This window comes from Etheostoma cragini, chromosome 20, assembly GCF_013103735.1.
Source record: "Etheostoma cragini isolate CJK2018 chromosome 20, CSU_Ecrag_1.0, whole genome shotgun sequence".
Lineage (NCBI taxonomy): Eukaryota > Metazoa > Chordata > Actinopteri > Perciformes > Percidae > Etheostoma > Etheostoma cragini.
This window is the reverse complement of record NC_048426.1, coordinates 20,326,613-20,349,068: the sequence shown is the minus strand read 5'-3', so window position 1 is coordinate 20,349,068 and position 22,456 is coordinate 20,326,613. Positions and strand designations below refer to the sequence as shown.

The 22,456-nt window shown below is 39.0% G+C and overlaps 1 protein-coding gene across 3 annotated transcripts in view; it reads right to left on the bottom strand.

The window, feature by feature from the left end:
* The window catches only part of LOC117935319 (CAP-Gly domain-containing linker protein 4-like), a 33,601-nt gene that overhangs the window by 2,496 nt on the left and 8,649 nt on the right, over positions 1-22,456 (bottom strand). For 2 of the 3 annotated variants that reach the window (XM_034857428.1, XM_034857430.1), the window contains exons 7-14: positions 21,755-22,003; positions 16,303-16,438; positions 15,893-16,024; positions 8,385-8,570; positions 7,112-7,246; positions 3,321-3,444; positions 274-338; positions 54-129 (exon numbers count right to left, since the gene is read on the bottom strand). In XM_034857428.1, coding sequence (XP_034713319.1) covers positions 54-129; positions 274-338; positions 3,321-3,444; positions 7,112-7,246; positions 8,385-8,570; positions 15,893-16,024; positions 16,303-16,438; positions 21,755-22,003 — 1,103 coding nt within the window. Of the gene's footprint in view, positions 1-53; positions 130-273; positions 339-3,320; positions 3,445-7,111; positions 7,247-8,384; positions 8,571-14,087; positions 14,178-15,892; positions 16,025-16,302; positions 16,439-21,754; positions 22,004-22,456 lie in introns of those variants that run through there. The other variant, XM_034857431.1, reaches the window with a different exon arrangement.

Below are 22,456 nucleotides of genomic sequence, written 5' to 3'. Positions count from 1 at the left end.
TGAAAAGCTTTGGGAGGATAAAATGTGAGGGCTGAGAGGAAAGAGAGCCACACCTGGTAACAGGACTTCTGCTCGTCTCCTTCTGGGTGGCGAAAGCCGATGACGTGCTGAAACTGCGACGGATTGTCCCTGCACGGCAATCACAAGAGAAAAGTACTCCTACATAGATTCTTGTATAATAATGACTTCACAAGCAATCACAGCATAATATATGCAAAAGGAACATTTCAAAAAAATGTCAGTCGAAGCTTGCAATGAAGGCAGAACTCTCACCGCTGAAAGAATGACTAAGGCGAGAGGAGGAGAGCTCTGAAAGGCAATCAACAGACCCATGGATCCTGTGATTAAAAAGAGAGAAACATGCAAGTGACGTACGGTGATATACCTCTATGAACATTTAGTAACATTTCGGTCATTTCATTGATTTTTATGAGACAACCTGCTGTACAAGCTGAGTTAAGCTCAATCATACTTAAATCAAATCTACAGAGAATAATGTAGAATAAAATGTATTAGATTTGAAAAATCATTAAATAACTCCACACATATATAACATTTTAAAGTTAAAAAAATGAACATGTTAAATGGCCCTGAATCTGATGATGGCCCCTTCTGACAACAGCAACAAAGGGGGGGGGGGGGTACCTTCCTGCTGCACAAGAGCCTGTCTTGATATTGATGTTTTCCTAAGCCACTATGTGACTATAATCCTGTTAGAGTTCTAAAACCCATAAAGAGGTAGGCTGCCAATGTTGAGGAATGATCAAAACAAGAAAAAGGCATTTTCTTGTTTTCTAAGAGAGAAATCGGGGGGGGGGGGGGGGGGGGGGGGGGTGGCATAAGAAACGCTGTTTAGCACACCATTTGGCCTGGGGTTAATTAGGGGGAAAAAGTAAAGGGAAATATATAGGGCATGGCAAGAAAACACAGGCGCCGACTTTCTACAAAGCAGCTTTTATCTTGTAACAGTGGGATAAAACAAAGACAGGGAGAGCAATCAAGAGATGGGAAGAGAAGAGGAAAGCTCTCCTCTGAATAGAAGGTGAAGAGGCTAATTATACCTAGGTATAAAAGGTGTAATGTGTTAATTTATCCAGCAATCCCTCTAAGCTGACAAATCTCTCTCCTTTGAAATAAGCACAACCTGTATTTCAGATGTCAACTGCTTTGTAAACTGTAATAGCTTTTATTCAGTTATGAGACATATTTTACACTTGAGGCATTGTGCTGTTAAAAAGAAAAGTCAACAGTTCTAATTCACTTGTAGAAAATGTGAGCAAAAACAACATTTCTGGCAGTGAATAACTTGGTGGCTTGTGAATATGTATGTCAGACAAGGGTTTCCATATGCCCAGGATTAAATGATCTCCATAAATAGCCATCTTGGAGACTTGAAGGTTATTTGTCCCAACACTGCCTCAGCTGAGGTTTTTATTTTAAACACTCAACAGCACTGTATGTCCATTCACTGAAGCAGGAATTCTCTCACACACACACACACACACACACACACACACACACACACACACACACACACACACACACACACACACACACACACACACACACACACACACACACACACACACACACACACACACACACACACACACACACACACACACACACACACACACACACACACACACCTTTGTAATACTCACTGGAGGTAATTTCTGTGGGAAATGCATGTAAAATGGCAACTGATCTAGCAAATGTGCTTGGATAAAAAAATAAAGCATTTCTGTTTTGACCAGTACGTTTTAAGTTGTAATTACAATAATTTAACAAAATTTGACAATTGAAAAATGTCTTCACAAATATTTCTACATCACTGAACCATGACATTTTTCTGATACTCAAGTTTTAAGACATATTTTTATTATATATTATTACAGACATCTTTGCTGTGTTCAGAAGCACACCCAAGTGAAAGTGTATAATTCAGATTGTCCTGCATTCTGGTTCTGCATGTCAATGTTTACTGTAATTACATGTTTAGCCAAAAAATACTTGCATGATCAGACCAGATTTTAAACATCAGAGAGCTTTTAAGAGGCTGAATATACACTTCAAGAGACAAGTTTATTTTAGCTGAGAGGATCTTTTCAATGGAGCTCCTCACACTGCTTCTGTATCACTTGCTCACAGAGAAGATCACTTATCAAAATTTCACTGATTTGGCATGAACTTAAGTTGCACTAGTTCTACAAAATTAAATATTTAGTGGTTCCATTTAGCCATTCCACATCGTATAACACTACAGACAGTATTGTTACCAGATGAAACCTTATGGCTACTTTAACATCAGATCGGTGGTCCAACACTTCGAACAATGCCAGTAAAGCCTTAGTTATTTACTTAGGCCTGAGCAGCAGCTACAGTCCTCTGTCAAGGTCTATACAAGATGCATTCAGGCACAGTACTGCTGTATGGGTCACTTGTGTATTGGCAGCACTCAGGAGCTGAAAAACACAATTACTGTGTGAAAAAAGGAAGAAAAGTATCAAAGCCAAAAAGATGGCCAGCCTGTGTAGACAGCTGTATTGAGTACAATATAAGTAGTATATCTGTTCTGTCAGACAAGCGGGAGATAGAAAACTGAAAAGAGCAACTATGTAGTCAAGCCATGCCACAAACTACTACAAACGTTTTTTGGGGGACGGTTATTGCCACTCTTCATTCTAACCCCAACCGGTTGCCAGACACCGCCTACCAAGAGCCTGGGTCTGTCCGAGGTTTCTTCCCAAAGGGGAGTTTTTCCTCGCCACTGTCGCACTGTTGCTTGCTCTGGAGGAAACTACTAGAACTGTTGGGTCCTTGTAAATTCTGGAGCATGGTCTAGACCTGCTCTATCTGTAAAGTGTCTAGTGATAACTCTTGTAGCCTGTGCTCCCCCCTTCAAATCAATATGTTTGTATCAATAAAAATAATACTTCCGTGTACTTAAAATTCAAATGCAGGCAACATCTTCAAAAGGCATTTATGTATTCCATACAATTCCATTGTGAAAATAGAACCTTTTTACGTCTCTCACCTAAACCCATGAAAAACATATTCATTATCCATAATGCATATGTAAAAGGCAGGGATAATGGCGTTTGGCTCATAAGTAGGTGCCACATTAAAATGAGGACTCATGCTGGGCTGCGGGCCCCGGGCTTCACGTTTGACAACTTGGACTCCCTTTAAACAAAAGTACAGAGGACTGTTTACCACATAGTGCAACATCAAATACTTCAACACTGGCACAAATGAAACTGTCAAAAGAGCTCATTAGTGTCATCTGACGAAAATATAGGCTAAGGTTCTGCACTCACCTTTGCACACGAGACGGAGGAGCAAAGACGCCATGTTTTGGTGGGCAGCTAAAGTACCTCACTCCTCCCACTGATCCATCATTCTTACCACTTGGCTTGTCCAGTTCAATGCCCAACCAGAGGCCTGCATGGACAGAAAGACCAGAAATCAAAATAACTTAAGGGCCCATAATTGCAAATCTCCTACTAGAAGAGATCCACATTAAAAAAAGATTTAAGTCTTCAATGTTGGCAGCTGTAAAAACTAGATGTGTTAAGATTATGTTTTCTGCACTCTACTAAACAAACTGTACACAGAAAAACAGTCAGCTGTTGCATGAAAATATAGCTTCCAAAAGGGTGTTGCATCATTAGAATAATGTGCCACTTTAGGAAATACACAAAAAGTAAAAATTAAATCTATTTATGTGAATCGTCAGCAAGAAGAGCTGCTTTTGATATAAAGACACCATCCTCAACGCACTGAGGCTGAGATAAACATGATCTTGGGGTGTGAGATACATTAGTACTTAGCAGCAGCTAAGCAGCTTTCTCATCTTATTTAGTACATACCATCCAACTGCAATGAATTGTCTTCCGAGAAAAAGAGGATCTTAATAGAGCTTTCTCCCCTTTTAACTCATTCTACAATAAAGATACTGCACAAAAGTTTTCATAAATATGCAAACATTTTGGAATTTCTTGCTACAAAAAGATAGAATATAAAATTGTATATAGTAAATAAAGATTGATGTATCAACCTGAGGCAACAACGCAAGTTCTACATTTGGAGACAAAATTGGCAATGCATGATCATTCCTTCATTTCACAACATGTCACGTTAAATATAAACATGTCTACTAAGTCTTTATTCTATAGGCGTTTGATTTTATGGTCAGCCATACCAACTTTAAGGAAACTGCAGTAATTTTAATTATTTATGTTGCTCCTGAAAACAGAAAAGATAGCCATGATTTATTCAAATCAACAAATATTTGACATGCTATGAAGGCTTTTTTTTTTAGGTTGTTCCTAAACCCTAAGTAGGCTACCATATACCCAACTTTGATAACCTTAGAGAGTAGTTTGGTCTTCTTGGACATGTTCTTTATTGTGTGAATGCTGATTCACAGTATTGTTATTCCATTGTTTATTATTCAGCCTTTTTAAGATTTAAAAAAGATTTTTTACATTGAAAGTCAAGAGCAGAATTCAAATCCTCTCCCACTTCAAAATGTATCTCCTCCTACATACTTTCACCTAAAGACTTCAATCAAACTTAAAACCACTCAAAAAACTAGACAACATCTCAGTTCGATACAGTTGGTGTCACTGTTAAGTTTAGTGTATCTTTTTTGCAATCACATTTCTCTCTTTTTTTATTTAAGCGAAAGTGCAAAACATTGATCCTGATGACAATATACAGAAAAGTACAGTACACATACCGAAGAAGGCACAGTGCACCTTCTCCACTGCAACCAAATGTTTCCACACCAAAACAAAGAAAATACATACATACATTAAATAAATAATCGGCACACACTGGGGCCCTCAGGTGTCCACGATTAACCTAATTAGGAAAGCACAGAAGAGTTACACAGGGGCCGTAACAGTTGCATCTCTGGTTTCTGTCCTCCAAAAGCTTTTCAAAAGCGTGGCCATGGCTGTCAAGAGTACTTGAGTTGCTTTCTATGGTAGTTTTAAGATTGTCCACATCAGATCTTATAGAGCAAAGGCTTGCAGTTAGAGATACTAGCTGGGCATGGATAGCAGTTGGCTTCTTCTTGTTGTCGATCCCCAGATCTGAGACTACATCTGAAAAAAGGTGGGTCAAGGTAGCTTTTCTGTTTCTCCAGTAATGCTTCTGCAATGGCATTTGTATCGCCATGTTGGGTTTTGTCCTTGTTTGCCATTCTGCTTTAAATGACTCTCAAGCACAAACTGATAGAATATCAGAGTTAGAACAATATAACAACTATTTGGCAAAATTGGGCCAATAACTATACCTTAAGCTGCCTTCTTTGTAGCCGATCACGCAACTCCGTGTTTACTGTATCTGCATTTACAATATGAGTCCAATTATTGTGGGTGATGTCAGAGCTAGAGGGCAAATATCTTGCCTTAGCAGTGATCATGATAAATGACTTGTGTCATTTATTCTCATTCGGTGTTGAGCCAAATGCAAACAATGACTATTTTGAAACTGATTTCCGAGTCATTTTTAATTTTTTCCCCACACACATTTTATATAAATAAGTTTGCAAAGACCTTCTGGTGCTCAGTAAAATTATTTAACTGATGCCATTTAAAGCTTGGGCTTTTAAAACCTTTTCACAGGTTTTTCCCTCCCTGGCAGAGCCCTCAGACACAGGTTACATGGTCAAAAGCTCATTAGAAAGATCAAGGCCTCAGATATCACAAGGGGTCTTCTCTCTATTTACAAACACGCTAACTGATTAGACAGACAGCCATAATGCAGTTTAGTCTTCTGATGTCAAAAGCTGCATGTCACATTTTCTTCTGCTGAACTCTAACAAGAGATCCTGTAATAGGATATACTATGGCAACCATCAATTGCATTTGATAACAGTTTCTGGGATTTTCAAAATTAAAGTCTAAGCTGGTAAATTCATAACAGGGAAATGGCCTGGCAGATTGTCCCAGCCCACAATCACACATGTAATATATGATAATACTTTAAAACCATGTACTTCTGCTCACATTTCAGTAGACTGTCCTGAATGTGGCTCAGGTCACAACCACACGTAAATGGTTATTATAACAGCAGTATAGTTTGGCAGCCACACCTCCACTGTATTACTCAAAATAAGTTACTTCAAAGACGTTACTTTCATTGAAAGTACATTTCAGTAAACGTCAGGTCACATTTAAAGTTACAATTCATCTTCATCTCCCATGACTTACATTACTCTTTTTTTTTTTTTACATGCTTGTGATTAATGTATTTTGTCTTGCAGCTTTTTCAATGCAATGTCATCTTTTCAGCCCAGGTAACAATTCTCTCAACTCCTTTGGGTGATGCTTTTTTGTTCTATGCAATGGATATGTCTAATAACAGTAAATAAAAAGTATTTCTTGCAGGCTTTTCAGTCAATTCATTTGAAATTCCACTGTTATCAGTTTAGCTTCCAGCTTTTAGCAGTATATTTAAGCTCTTAACTTATTTAGGTAATGCAGTTCAGCTTCCAACTCTGACAGTTTTACATTTAAACTCACACGTTTTTAAGCAGTGCAATCCATTAGAGATTTTTCAAACAATTTGTTTCATATTTCTACATTTTCATGAATGTTTCTCACAGCTTTCTCTTCTACTACTAGAAAACAAATTCAAAATGTAAAATGTTCTACATCTCTTGGCATTATTGGACTTTTCTCGTTCGGTTTTCAAAAACACTTTTACATTAGTGTTATTTAACATTCCAGGGAAATTTACACTAATTAAATCATTCCCTTTTTTCTATTACTAACTTTTCTAACTTCATTCTTTGGTACTTTAGATAGCTTTTTAAATATGAATGGGCACTATTATTTCAAATAAGGCAATTTTCCACATATTACAATTCACATCAGATATTGGTTGAATGAACATTCATGCTGAATACCATTGTTGTCTTAATGATTCACGCGAGCGATATAAGTGTCCTCCAGAATACACAGATGAAAAGCAACGCTGCAAAGCATCTACCAAATAAAGGGCATTAATGGCGAAATATCATGTGTCGCAGTATAAATTTTAAGGTGATTTCAACGGTCAAATCTTTGTAGGGTAACCAGTAATTTTAACTACTGACCTGGAGCAAAGCTGGTCTTTCCATAAAATTTGACTACACCAGTTCTCTGGCCTACCACGAGCACCCTCTCCCCCAGGTGCATCTCAGGGCCCCCACACACAGAGCCACTAGCTGAGGGGGTTTGGCTTCGAAGACCTGGGAAAGATGAACAAAAAATGTATAGGGCTGCACAATTAATCGAATTTTAATCAAGATTACGATTTTGACTTCCCACGATCAAATTTGCGTGATTGAGCAATTATTTTTTTTAAAGCGTAATTTCATAGCCCATCTACCGCTCCGTAAACCACTGTCTGATCATGTGCCAGTCAGAGTAGTTCACTGCACCCTGTGCAGCTTAGTTTCTAGATGTAGACAGACACAGAGGACAGAGTAAAGGTAGGAAAACAACAGATAGTCGGTTATGTGTCGGCCTCAAGGTTTACCAGTTTACCAGTAAACGCAACATTTTGTCCCATGTGTGTTGTTTTTCAGACAATAGCAGTGACCAGTGCTTGTTGGTGCTAGTAGCGTCTGTTAGCTGCTCTAGGACGCATCGGTGTGAATGTCCTCGCATCCGCTGCAATGCCGTTTATATGGATATGGGTTAATTTTGCGTTACATGACCCATTTTGTCTGTAAAGCCGTGCCTGTGTTGGCTCTCTCCTCTACTCTCTCTCCACGCCCGGCCACACAGCACCGGTCCACACTTCTGACATTTGTCTACAGTTTTAATTTTTTATTAACACAGCTGTATATTGTTAAATATGAGGGGCAAACCTGTATTTGTACCAAGTGTTTCCGCTGGTAACTCTGCTGTTGCGGCCGCCACGGCAAACACAGAAGAAGTTATTGAATGCAACTAACTTCAGTTGGTAGAGTAATAGCGTGTGTGACAGAGCTGCTGGACCTGGGCCAGAGATGTGACCCATGGTCAGACAATCCTAGTTCATAATAATGCAGCGCAGTGACGATACAGACATTTCATACACACAACTTGTGTACCCACCATGTGTGTACAGCGTCCATCACACTCCCTCTCGCAGTTATAAATAGCCTATGTCATTATAAAAATTGTTTTGGTTAAAATCAACAAATTATCGTGAGAATAATTGTGATCAAATTTTGATCAAAATAATTGTTATTATCATTTTGGCCATAATCGTGCAGCCCTACTGCTTACCGTCCTAAATTCGATTCCATTGGATTTGAATAATCATGAAATAATCCAAAAGAAAGAGGGATCTTATTAAAGTAAATGTAAAAACAATACAGTATGTAATGTAATACAGACCTGCAGTAAGTGCAGAGGTGTCAGGAGAAGAGCGCAGGGCCGGAGTGGTCCTGGGACTCAGGGAAGCACGCTCCCTTCGCTGCCTGGCAGAAGGACGTTGCCTTGGCAGTGGACGAGGTCGGGCACCTGGCCCATGCCGAGAGTCCAGTGAAGAGGACGAAGAGGAGAGAGACTGGGAGAGAACACCTGTGGTGAAAATAACACAGAGGAATGAGTTACAACAAACACAGGGAACAGGTAATTAAAGAAAACTGTTCAAAACAAGTGTCTTGAACAGAACACACAGTCAAAAGTGAATTAATAAAAATTATTTCTGTGAAGACAGCTACTCAGCCAGTGATATACATGAAACATTCAAAAAAGGTGCATAAACTGTATCTAGGCTCGACTGGAACACTGGTTGTAAATGTTATCCATTCTGCCATCTTAAATCACATGGCACAAGCTGTGTGCCTTTCCTCTTAATACTGAACCAACCATTCATCCATCCAGTCAGGCTTATATCAGTGACTTTTATAATTCCATGGAAATAATTAACCTCAGCCTATGATTTATTTTTTTCTGTTTTGTTCTTCTGAATGTGACAGTGCCAACCACACTCAGATCCAGACAATTACCACTGTTCTTTTCAGAAATCCAAAAATCTGTGTTGCATCTATGGCCTATCTAACAAATCAACTGAGCTCAATATTTTACAGTTGCTAGTGTGTTATCAACGTCCAATTACGTTCCAACTTACTAATCCCCTTCAAAAACTTGAGGGAATGAGATGGTGGATGCCCAATTTCACTCTCAAGCCATTTGGATGCAGGACCTCATTAAGCTTTTAACTTCCACAGACCTTCACAGGCCATAAGTTCATTAAGTGCCCAAGAGGCTAATTGATTAAATTGGTGCCAAAGTGCTGTAAGACAAAGGGATGATTCAGCTGCAAACAAATTGGAACCCAGACAGTAATGGGCAAAAAAAACTCCTCCTCCTTTGGCAAAAATTGTTTTCAATAGTAAGTCTTAGCTAACAAACGGAAATAACCTTTGAATCTGCAGATTCTGACATTACTGTTTGATTAATCAATCTCTTTATTGCTTTAATTGATCAGTGGACTTGTGAACATTGGACAACCAACCAAAAGCATATAACTGCCAACATTTTCAGGTTGAGGAAAATATCTGGAATACAGATTATTTCAACCCAATCAGATCAAATTTTTCAATTTTGTTACAATGACAAATGCTGCCTAATGGATACACACGGTTTATCAAAGTTACATGTAATCGGTTACATTTTTAACATACCAGTACAATACTTTTTTTTTTTTTTTTTTTTTTTTTTTAAAAAGGCATTGATGTTCCTGTTGAACTACCCACAGATTGATAACGCTTGGTTTTAAGCAATAAGGTGCACTGATTATCAAAGACAGGAGAGGAGAAGTATGTGACTTGTCCATCTTCAGTAGACTTGACTACTTTAACACCCTTTTAAAAAAAAAAAAAAAAAAAAAAGTGTAAAAAAATAAATAAATAAAAAGACAGCTGCAGCTAATTCAGAACGCTGCTGCTCGAAGTCCTTTCACTGGCTTCCTGTGCCTCAAAAAATTGATTTCAAAATACTTTTGCTAATTTATATATCACTTAACGATTTAGGGCCAAATTAAATTTCTGATCTGGTAGTAAACTACAAACCACTCAGACCTCTCAGGTCATTTGGGACAGGTCTGCTGTCCCAAATGTCTGTCCCCAGAGTCAGAACTAAACAAGGGAAAGCAGCGTGGTTGGTTTACATGGTTGTTCATGTCTTTAAATGTTTAATTTCTTATACTGCACTGTAACTTTTATTCTTGTGTTTTATCGTTTTTTTTAAAGCACTGTGAATTTGCCCGGTTGCTTAAATGTTCTATACAAACTGCCTAAGTAAAAACTAAGATTTTAACAATTTCCAGTTTTGACCAAAGAGAAATGACACTAAATAATACAAACTCAATTCCACAGCCCGTTCTCCGATACACAGTAGATTAAAACCCACTCAGCTGGAACTGCAGTACCTTTCTTTGTTACTGAGGTGTCTCTCTCTGTGTCCTGATTGAGACCAGGTGGAGGGTTTTTATTATCAAGGGATTTTTTTTAACAGATGGAGGCGCGCACACCCCCACACCCACAGAGTATTTAATGAACCCTATGAACATAGATGGCCTTGTTTACATGTTAATACAATATACAGAAGGGCCGTTTATAAAGTTTGTAGAAATAAACCAGTAACTAAAAAGACAGAAGCACTCCATGAGTGGCAGAGTTAAAGACAGAGACAAAAGCTAAACTGAAAAGATACAAATGAAAGCATGACACTGTAGAGTAGCGATAAAACAAGATTTTACTGACACAATAAAAAAACCTTAAATATGCTGAGACAAGCAGTACACCCACACAAAAGCCCAAATGACAGGGAATACAAAAGAACCCCAAAAAAACTTCAAAAGAAATGTTGGTAGAGACTCAAATAGCACACACTGAGGAAATAAAACATTTCTTGCAAAAGTAAAAATAATTATGCAGTGGTACCCAAAACAATTTTTTTTAACTTTTTATGTCGATTGTAGCCTTGAAGAAAATCTACCATAAAACTGACAAAAGGCTTTTAGACCATTTGCTTTAACAGGCAATAAAATACACATCCACGTATCTAACATAAAAATAATCATCTCTGAGGATTTAATACATAAATTTACCACATAAATTATCTTACATTACTCTCAACTTATTAACGAGTCACCTGTGTTTGAACTTTAACTTGTGCTTTGAAAAGAAAAATCTTAAAATCCGCCTGGTATTTATTGATTGCCATTTCAGTTCACATTTAAAGAGAGCTGGCAAACATTCCCCTCAGAGGCTCTTTCCTTTGAACTCCAAAGACTACATTTCAGCTCAGAATACCAAACATTTCTTGTCACTTGACCTTTAGCTTGCAGGGACCTCCTGGCTCTATCTATCCCTTCCACATACTGACATTCGCTTCAAGTGACAGACTGAAGCACATACTGAGGCTCTATGAATCAAGCAGTGGTGCTTTGTGAGCGTTGTCTATGTGCCCACCGTCCTTTGAGGCCTGAGCTCCAGTTGACACACTAATAGGGGCCAGTCTGGCATTCTGCTGTGTTGGTCTCTGCTGGTTAGCCAGACGAGACAGTTCCACAATGACCCATCCAATTTATAGATACAAAAGGGACGCTAAAATACAGGTGGCTCCAAGAGTTTGTACTGTAAATCGCTGACAAAGGCCCTGAAAAATGTTTGCCCATAAATGATCTGGTTCCTGGGTTGCATGGAGGTGCTGACACAAACACCCTCACATGCATTGCATGCCACACATACACACTCACCTTGTGATGAATGGCTGCCAGTTTATTCAGCCCGTCTATGCCCTAGTTATTAAATCCTGCTTAATTAGACTATCAATCACAGAATTCCATAGGCCACTCTGAGGTACGTTATTCCAGTCACGTCCAGATCAATTGGTCTTCTAACCCTTTAAATATATCACTACCACAATACAACTGTAAACCCGAGAGGGCATAAGAAACACAGGTAACACCCTACCAGGTAAATTAACATAAAATCCCAAATGCAAGAAATCATGCCATACAGCGTGACATGGCTTATACCTGCTAGGAATGTTGAGAAAGCCTCATCTGGACACCGTAGAGTGACTCAATCCCTCCATAGTACGTTAAAAGCCCACTACGTCAGCATTAAACAAACGCGCCGACTTGTTGGGACTTTAGCTTATTCACCATATCCCCTAGAGTTAGAGAAGTCGATACATACCCTTCTCATCTCTGTGCGTGCTGTAACTCTGACGCCCCCAGCATTAGCTTATCCTAGCAAAGATCCTGCAGGTAACTGGTTCCAACCATAGACTGTATATTACTGATATTAATATTAACGGTCTATGGTTCCAACTAGCTACTGCTCCCAATAAGTGACAAAATAACACCAACATGTTCCTATTTACATGCTATGATTTGTATAGTGACAGGGTGTACAAATAAGGTCACATGAGACAGCCATCTTCTAACCGCATTCTAACTGGAAACTACTGTATATTCTCAGAAAGGCAAAGCACTGGTACTTCTGCTACTTGGGCGGAGTAATTTGCTCTCAGCACCTAAGAAGTCCGGTCACAGAGCAGAGAGTTTGCTCAGAGTTGGAGTAGTGGAGTCAACAATTACTAGATACTAAAAGCATGGGTGTTCGCTGCAACAATAAACAGGGAAGACCAGGTAATACCATAATGTTTAATAGAATTTCAACCATAAACACTGACCAATGAATCTATGGCTATACTTGCTCTGGATATGGATCCAAATACACCTGTGGCCACCTTCAAGAACCATTGTGTTTGCTCAGAACATTTTACCGAGAATTATGAAAAAAATGGAATTGGCCACACGGACCACAAAACGTGTGCTGAAGGATACGGCCATCCCCTCGATAGTAAAGACCGGACAGCTACGGTAAGTGTTGAGTTATGTTTTCAGAGGACTAACTACTGTAACAGTGGTAACGTTACTAACACAATTACATAAATAGGGTGGTGACTACTATTGCCGTTGTTCTCGGGCTACATTTATCTCCTGTAATGTTACTGTATTGTCTCAAATAGGCTTTTTCACCCCAGAATAAAATGAGCGATGCTAGAGCTAACGCTCATGACTGTAGCCTTTACCTTGCTAGTGAATTGGATTTCACATATACACCACCAATCTGTGTTTGTTCTGGTTCTCCCCTCGTCCTCAGTCTGTTCATTATTTTGTCCATCACTTTCCAAAATTTGTAACTCCTCGTCTGTGTATTCTGGCTCAAAAATTTATTTTTTAGATCATGGTTTGATACCAAGTAAAAATCCTCTGACAATTTCCAATGTTGTTCGCTACTACAGTTGGGCCAAAAAGTATTTAGTCAGCCACAAATTGTGCAAGTTTTCCTACTTAAAAAGATGAGGTCAGTAATTTTCATCATAGGTACACTTCAACTATGAGACAAAATGAGAGAAAAAAAAAAATCCAGTAATGTCCGGGCCTGGACATGTACTGGCTTAAGCAGGGGGACACGCCTGGCACTGCAGGATTCGAATCCCTCTCGGAATTTCAACTCCCTTCACAAATGTTCTATGGGGTTGAGGTCTGGAGACAGGCTAGGCCACTCCAGTACCTTGAAATGCTTTTTACAAAGCCACTCCTTTGTTGCCTGAGCAGTGTGTTTGGGATAATTTTCTTTCAATTATTTTCAAAAATATAAAAAAAACTGATAATATCTATCAGTTTTTACCAAAACGTTCCATTTTTGCTTCATCTGACCACATGATATTATCCCAATCCTCTTCTGGATCATCCATATGCTCTCTGGCAAACTTCAGATGGGCCTGGACATGTACTGGCTTAAGCAGGGGGACAAGCTTGGCACTGCAGGATTTGAGTCCCTCTCAGCATAGTGTGTTACGGATGGTAGCCTTTGTTACTTTGGTCCCAGATCACTGTAGGTCATTCATCAGGTCCCTCCGTGTAATTCTGGGATTTTTGCTCACCGTTCTCATTATCATTTTGACCCCAAGGAATGAGATCTTGCTTGGAGCCCCAGATCGAGGTCTTCTATGTCTTACATTTTCTTACAATTCACACTTCCCAACCTAGTAAAGGTTTAAAATTTTCTTCCTGGTATCCTTTGACAACTATTTGGTCTTGGCCACGGTTGAGTTTGGAGTCTTTTTTTCCTAATTTTGTCTCTCATGGTTGAAGTGTACCTATGATGAATAATACAGACCTTTCATTTTTAGAAGTAACTGTGCTTTTCTGTGTTGCGCTAAGCCCTCCGCCTAGCAATGCTTTGCCTTTCTGAGAATACTGTTCCCAGTTTGTATACGGTTAGAAGATGGCTGTGTCTCATGTGACCTTGTTATTTGTACACTCCTATACAAATCACAGCATGTAAATAGGAACATGTTGCCGTTATTTTGTCACTTATTGGAAGCAGTAGCTAGTTGGAACCAGTTACCTGCAGTATCTTTGCTAGGCTAAGCTAATGCTGGGAGCACGCACGGAGATGAGAAGGGTATGTATCGACTTGTCTAACTTTGGGGGATACGGTGAATGAGCTAAAGTCCCAGTAAGTCGGCATGTTTCTTTAAAACTGTCGGTACAGGGATCCATTTTGTTATCTATAATGACTTTGCTCCCTCAACTACTAATAATACAGCAACTAATAATTTCCTTTTACTAGACCTAATACTGCTTATGTTGATGACGAAACACAGTTCATGCCTGTTTAGGAGATTCTGTTGCTTACTGATGTACTTACTGTAATACTGTTCTAATGATGAATAGAAATTCCATTCTTGTTTATCTAACTGACTAATGAGGAGATGATAATGTAAGGTCAAAGTGAAGCGACAGGAAAAGATTAAATAAGACAACACAGAGCATAGGTTTCCATGCATATTACTAAATATGACTGCTGTCCCAGTATGCCTCCTCATCCAAGTTATTAGTCAATGTTCGCAGACAATTACATCTCAACCTACAATAACCTGGTTTCACTAGCACGGATGACCTCTGTCATAAAATGGTTGCCAAAACACATTTAGTTTAAGGAAACACTGATTACAATACTTAGAAACTGGATTGCAGTCTTTGAGACTCCCCTCAATTGTTTATCTTTATTGCTTTTTGAAATGGATGTCTACTCCTAGATCATATATACTTGACTGTACATGATGACAATGTTAGTTATATAGCAGAGGGATGGTTGAGGATCATCAGAATATCAGACAGGATATAATACAGTTAGTAGAGAATGGGAAGCCATTACCACCAAAACCTTTCAGCACATCTTCCCCAAGGCAATGACAAAATGGACAAGCATGGGCCACGGTTTCTAGTGATGCTAGTACTCCGAGCTTATGCCCTGACCCCTCTTAAGTGAGGGTACTTGAAGAATTATTTCTCCAATTTACAGCCAATATTGTGAAGCTATTCATCAGGCTAACATTGTTACTCCAAAAATGTTTTTGTTTCTATGAGGTTGATGCAGTTCTTCCCTTATCATATGATATGTGGTCTCTAATATTGTTTCCACTTGTCTCATCCAGGGAACAATACATAAGATTACTTGTGACATGAAGAAACAGTTTTTTTTTTTTTTACCTGTGTTCACAAAACTTCACCCTCAGGTCCCTACAGACTGTTCAGTTCCACTGCCTTTGTGGTTTATGTTATGACAATTAAAGTATTTTTTAATTTACAGTACATTGTGCCCGAAATCTGCAGGCAAGCTCATTCTTCCAAAAACTTGTGAGCCGCACACTGACGCAGATGGAGCAGTGCTCAACCAAACTAATACACACATCTTAAAATTCCTGTATGATGTATCCTTTTTACATCTTCAATAAATACCAAAAGCATCAAATGGCCGATTTGGTCTTAGTAAAGTTTTCTGAGGGGTTTGTAACTTGTTCCTTACCTGTGTTTATCTTGGAGGGGATGCGGGATAGATCAATGCGACGAGGGGGGCGTACGGGTGTAGACGTCTTTCTGGTGCTGGTTTTATGTTTTTCCAAAGGTTTGCTTATCTTAGATAGGGGTGCAAAGATTCCTGTGGAAAAATATAGATTTGAACTATAATCAGAAGAATATTGGTGATTCTACATATACAGAGTGATAAGACACAAAAAAAACAGCAAACACATTGCATGTGCTAACTTCTACACAATTAACAAAAAGTGTATAGTTAATTCCCTAATTTTCCTTTTAGATAAGCTAAAGCTAAAAACCTAATTGGACCAATAAAGTCCTATAAAAGACAATAATGGTAGAAGTAATTGATGGAGCAAGTGGGTTGATCTGTAAGTGCTATGCTGTGGCATGACCTACCGTGTTTGATGCGACAGGTGAAATACTGAACCCCTGCTACTGAGCCATCGTTCTTTCCCTCTGGTTTGTCTAGTTCTACCCCAGCCCAGAGGCCTCCAGAGAACTCCGTGCTGCCACAGAATCGCAGGCTTCCAACCTGTGTACACACAATTTTATACCACAGAAAGTCAAAACAAATATGAACACAGTGTGCAAAGCAAATCCAAACAAAAACAAGACGTGCTGCAAAATAACTGGCCACTGCATCAAGCAGTGATATAACATCTTTGTGTGGTGCCTTATGTCAATGAAAGACTATCAGAAACTCAAAAACATTTGATATGTCAACATTAACTAAAGCAGCGCAAAGCAGAGAAACAATTAAAAAGGGAAATATAGATCAAAGCACAACACTGTGCCAGAAAGAACAGGGAAGATAAGAGTTTTAATTAGCCAATTTCTACAACTTGGCAAACTTTAATTCTGTTCTCAGTTAACTTAGATGCACACCAATATTCCACAATTATTATTATTATGGCCACCCTCCCTCAAAGGTCACCGATTGTGGTCATTGAGGGGGTGATAGGAACAATCTGGATAACTATCGTCCGATCTCTACACTGCAATGCCTGGCTAAAGTACTTGAGACCTTAGGTCTCAATTAAAGTGGTTCCTGTCAAATCACTCTAAACAAAGTCCTCAGCAATCCCGTTTCAGATCCAACCATAGCTCCATCCCTGCTATCACTCTAGTTAACAATAACAGTCTCTGCCTTGGACATGAGTAAGCACTGTGCGGATCTCTTTGTTGACCTTTAAAAAAGGCTTCTGACACGGTCGATCACAATCAAATATAAAAATTAAAAATTAAAATGAAAAGTCTGATTTCAGCTTGGATTGGGTGCTTGTGCATGGTTTTATAATTAACCATCTTTGAGGCATCAATGCGTGAAACCACCACTTAGCAATTCAGATTTGTTATCCATAACAACAAGGTGTCACACAAAGTTCTGTATTTGGTTTTGTACTCTTTACCATCTATATTAATGAGCTAGTCCAGTCTTTAGAGTCTCACTCTTAGGGTTCCTTGAGCATGTTAAGATGTTGGAAAACAGCCCTGTTCTTCGATGCCCCAAGAAACATGGAATGCTCTGCAACAAACACTCTCTCTGCTATTTATATTGCAACTGTTTTTGTTTTGCTCGTTTTTCATTTTCTGTTTGTATATGCCTCTTGATGTAAACTCGTCATTGAAAATGAGGGGAACTCCAGTGCCCTTTGATTATAAATAAAAGGTTAAATAAAATAAATATTCAGAGTGTGACAATCTTACGAATTTGATACAGGTCATGTAAACAGCCCGTTTCCGTTGGAAATTCCAAATAAGGCCTTTTTCCGAATACAGCATTTTCCATTTAAGACGTGGGGTATTCTGGTATTATTTGGGCTTTAGAGGCATTCTTCAGACATGTATACAGTGCATTCGGAATATTCGTCTCGATTTTACCACAGGCTTATGGTCAGCTCTGTGCATTGCTATGGTTTCAGTACACAAACCAACCATCCAACAGTTTGCAAGACTGGAGACGCGATAAGGAGAAACACAACTACTTTTAAACATTATCAGGCGTTTTCAAGAAGCTGGTTGAAGTAATGAAATAGGGACGCCGCTGGTAAACTTAAAAAAAGAAAAAAAAAAGAAAAACTGTTTTGCACGGCTACATGTAAACGGAAATATTTGTGGAATATTCACTTTCAACAGCCATGTAAACAGATTTTTCGGAATAAGGGCAAAAAACGGAAAATTATATTCATGTAAACGTGCCGAGTGTGGCACAGAAATTTCTTCATGGCTCATTCTTTCAGAGCAAATCTCCAACTGGATTAGAATTAGTATTTTCTTATCGTCTTTTCGTTTTGCTTTTCCGTGTGTGCAGTTTAGATGGCCATTCAAGGAGGACAGAGCAGACTAGTGCATGGGGACCCTGATTAGATAGCAAGAACTGGTAATGGTGGCCAGTGGTTTTCTTTTAGTCACTATTACTCTGAACAAAAGCTGATGCTGCACATCAATGAGGGGGGTTGTTTTGTCTGACAACTATTCATCAAACTCCTTTTTGTTCCTGGGTCCATGTTAAGCTCCTGATGTCTAAACTAAGATAAACAGAGGATAGGAGGACTACCAGGCTGCCATTTAGTAGAGATACTGGAAACGATAGACAGAAAAACGATTAACAGATCTGAAAGAAAACTCAAGTCGGTAATGTTGGTTATGGCTTGCAATATGAAAAGCAAATGTTGAACTGCTGCGCAAATCTTTCTGTACCAGTTAGGCTAATGCAAAACTAATGGCGAGAAACCGTCCACCTCTACTGCATCACTTTGAACTTACCAACACCAGCAACATCATGTGTGTAAAAAGTTCACACTCTACCCACAGATTCTTGATTTGTCTGCAAGCTTTAAGTACTGCACCTGTATAGTAAATCTGAAAAGCCTAAAGCCAATGTTTACCTTAACAGGTGGAGAAAATTCAGTTGAGGATCCCTGAGCCAGAGATTTTTTCAACTGCTCTCAAAACTCTTTCTTCCTTAAATGCATAAAAAAAAAAACATGGCGACACCAACCATTTCATCATATTATCTCTTATGGCCCTAAACTAACAATGATATTGTACAAACTTAAGGTTCCATTGAAATTGAATATACTCCTCTGCCCCTAGAGTACAAAAAGGCACTCCCTGATCTAATAATAACCTTGCAGAAATAAGAGCTCACATATGAAATGGCATTGGGATTACTTGTAAAATGGCGTCACTACAGAATAGATGTTTAGCTTTCAGAGACTGATCAATTTTTCAATGTCATAGCACTGAGGTAAGGCTAAAAAAGCAGCTTGAATAAGGTGCACTTGGTAGTAGTCCTGGTAAAGGACTACAAGAGGTAACTGAACACATTAATGAACATTTGAATTAAGACTTCAAAAATCATGTAAGATAATGTCAACTACAAGTTTATCTTTTAAAACATATGGTTTGTGATCACGGTATAATAAGGGTCTTCTGTCCAGTCCACAAGATAAAAAAAGTGTCTTTTGGTTTATTTACTAATTATTTGCCATTATTCAATACTCTGGTAGTTGTTTTGCAAGCTTACATAGGCACAAACTAATTAAGCAAACATACCAGCAGGGTGCGAAAAATCAGTGCCAGTATCAAAAGTATTGAACAGAGCCTGAACAGTGGGAACACTTCAACTTTATAATGGTTGAAGAAGGAACGTGGAAAAAGCGGTTTCCAAGAGCAAGACCAAATAATTGGGAAACCACAGTCTTGTTCTGTATTTTCCAAATCTGTGTAGGCGCCAACGTCGGACACAATAATGATACAAAATACAGTGATGGTGACTGTATTTGTGTGTGTATTTTGGGTACTAGGCAGAGACTGTAAATGTCAACCTTAATAGCAAAGTCAGTTGCAAGTGATGAGAGAAAGGCTGTCACGGATATTGCTCAACTTGGCATCTGAGCCTGTACTTGTGAAGTTGAAGCATCAATGATTGCAACAGAGATGTGTGTTGATTTTGTGCCAATGGCACAAGAGGGATGGGATGCCTATTTCACCTTTTTGTTGGATCATTAGGCAAATTCAGGGTGGACTGAATCAATCATTGTAAATAAAAGGCTGGTTAGGCAAAATTTTGCCCCAATTTCTGGGGGTTTCACTTCATTTTGGAGCAGGATTATTGCATAGCAAATTGTCAAAATTGAACTTTGCCATGAACAAAGTTAGAAAACTAAAATATTTGACCAACGGGGCTAGGGTTCCACTATGCTGAAGTTGGGTGGTTAGGTTGACCAGCCACACTACAGTATTTATTTGCTTTCCATGAAGTAATTGGGAAAAGTAAATGGGTTGTGGGATTTCTTTGAATAAAATTCATAGGTAAGGACTGGTTTAACTAACTGAAAGTAAGGTTAATGCAATAAAACAAACTAACCAGCCACAAAAGCTGAAAAAACACCGCTTTCATCAGGCACATGCCAACATGTAGACCAGCTACAGCATGTGATGAAGCTAAAGAGTAAAGTACATGTTTTAAAGAACACATTATACACATACACTACAAATTACACTGTGACTGGTCAAGAGACTTAAATAAATGCTTATAATAACAGTGCTGGTATTTGACAACTTCAGTGTGTCCCTTTGTTTACACTTTATTCATCAATGTTCTAACACTTGAGCTCATTATCACTGCCCGCTTTGGACACCATGGCACAGCAAAAGATTAAACGTTCAAGAATATAGAGATATACGAAAGAGAAGATGTATGATACACGGGCAAAGAGTATAAGCATTTTAAACCGGACATTTGACACATCAGAGTTAGATGAACTTAAACATGTTTAGATGAATGTTGATAATATGCCAGAATTAACTGTCAAAAATAACCCTGAACGCTGGAAAGGGTGTTGCTTAGCAACTGGAAACTAGTTTTTTCTTGGTTGGAGGGCTAAAATAATAAAATTAACCAAAGCGTCTGTTTGTTTAGGATAAACCACAATACTGCTGCATGGCACTGATGGGATGTGGATACAGGAAAAGGCTGTTTGGATATCAATATCTTTTATATGTTATTGCTTTATTGGCCATTTATGCTATGCACTTTAATTTGATGTGCCGTTATTAGTGGAGTAGGTTTAAGATATAGCAATTCAATCAATAATCCCATGGAAAAAAGATCAGTGCATTCTCTTCCAATTTAAAAAAGGGCATGGCAGGAATTCAACAATTTTATGCACATAAGCAAATATAAATCTGCTTAGTGTCACCGAGTAACTATATGCTGTGTGTGTGTTAGTAAGTCTGCTCCCCCTCCTCTAATGATTCACAGAGAAAAACATTGATCTGTGAATAACTGCAAGGACTGGAGTTCAAACCCCAGTCTTGTTGCTTCCAGCTTAGCCTGGTACTCCCAATTTGTAGGATGGGATGTTGTTGTCACTGCACTAGTGAATCATGCTGGCTGTTCTGATTACTGTACAAAACAAAGGGGGATGGATTGGAATTGTGTAAAGGTCCCCACATTTAGGCCCTCCTGGTAAAAACGCAGGTTCCACTGCTACAAACGTATAAGGTTAGCGTGCGCTCTGTTTTCACTGGCAGTAGATGCAATAATCACAGCGCTCACTCACTCACTCACTGCTGTCAGGAGTCAGTTTACTCCAGAGAGATGCTTACTGTGACTGGAAAAGTGTATACTGATTTGAATTCAGCTAATCAGGTTGGGAAGCTTCTCTCTATTATACCACGAGATATGGCAACTGAAAAAGAATATTGAATAGTAAATATGCCACATATACATTTTGGCACAGCTTTAGGTAAAAGTGAAAATGTTGCAATTGAAGGAATAATGAATATTAAAGGATTATTTGTAATTGTTCTTGCCTTCCAATAGTGATCTACCACACACCTTCTGTCCCGCTATCACCACACGGTCCCCTAGTCGGATTCCCATGGTGGCGAGCTGTATCCTGGCCTTATCGGAGAGAACAGGAAGGGACTGGGCTTGCAGAGTGAGGGGCAGAGGGGAGCTGGGTCTGGGTAAAGGCTGTCTCAGCAAAGTCTGAAGTTCTTTGGCCACGGCGGCTGCATCTGCCATTTCCAAGGGCATATCAAGGGGGTCAGGAACCATGTCTGCTGGGCACTGCCCTTTTTCATTCTGTAGGTAGAGACAAGATAAAAGCACAGATCGATGATAAAATGATCATAAGAACTAAATTTCATTCAACATTCTTTTATTTGCCAGCATGCCAATTAAATGTAACAAATAAAATTGCATGCGGTATCAACCTCAGTAAGTGCCAGGCTGCAAGTAAAACTTTGGTTTTTGCTTCCATTATCCAAAGGTTCAGTTTTCCTTTCTGTGATAAGGATGTTGGGCTTAAAAGAATCTTTAATCTTAGCTCTTCTCACAGCACAAAACCCCCCCTATGTGTGTTTCAAAGCAGCTTTCACATAACATGAAAATTTAGTCAGGTGGCTGAAAGAGACTCAGCAGAGTCAGCAAGACCAAGTGACTGTGAAGGCGCCATCCCCTCCAGCAAAAATACAAGGGGTCTTCTTAACATAAAAAAGGAGCTTGCCTTTCATTGCGATGGTCTGTTGGATCACA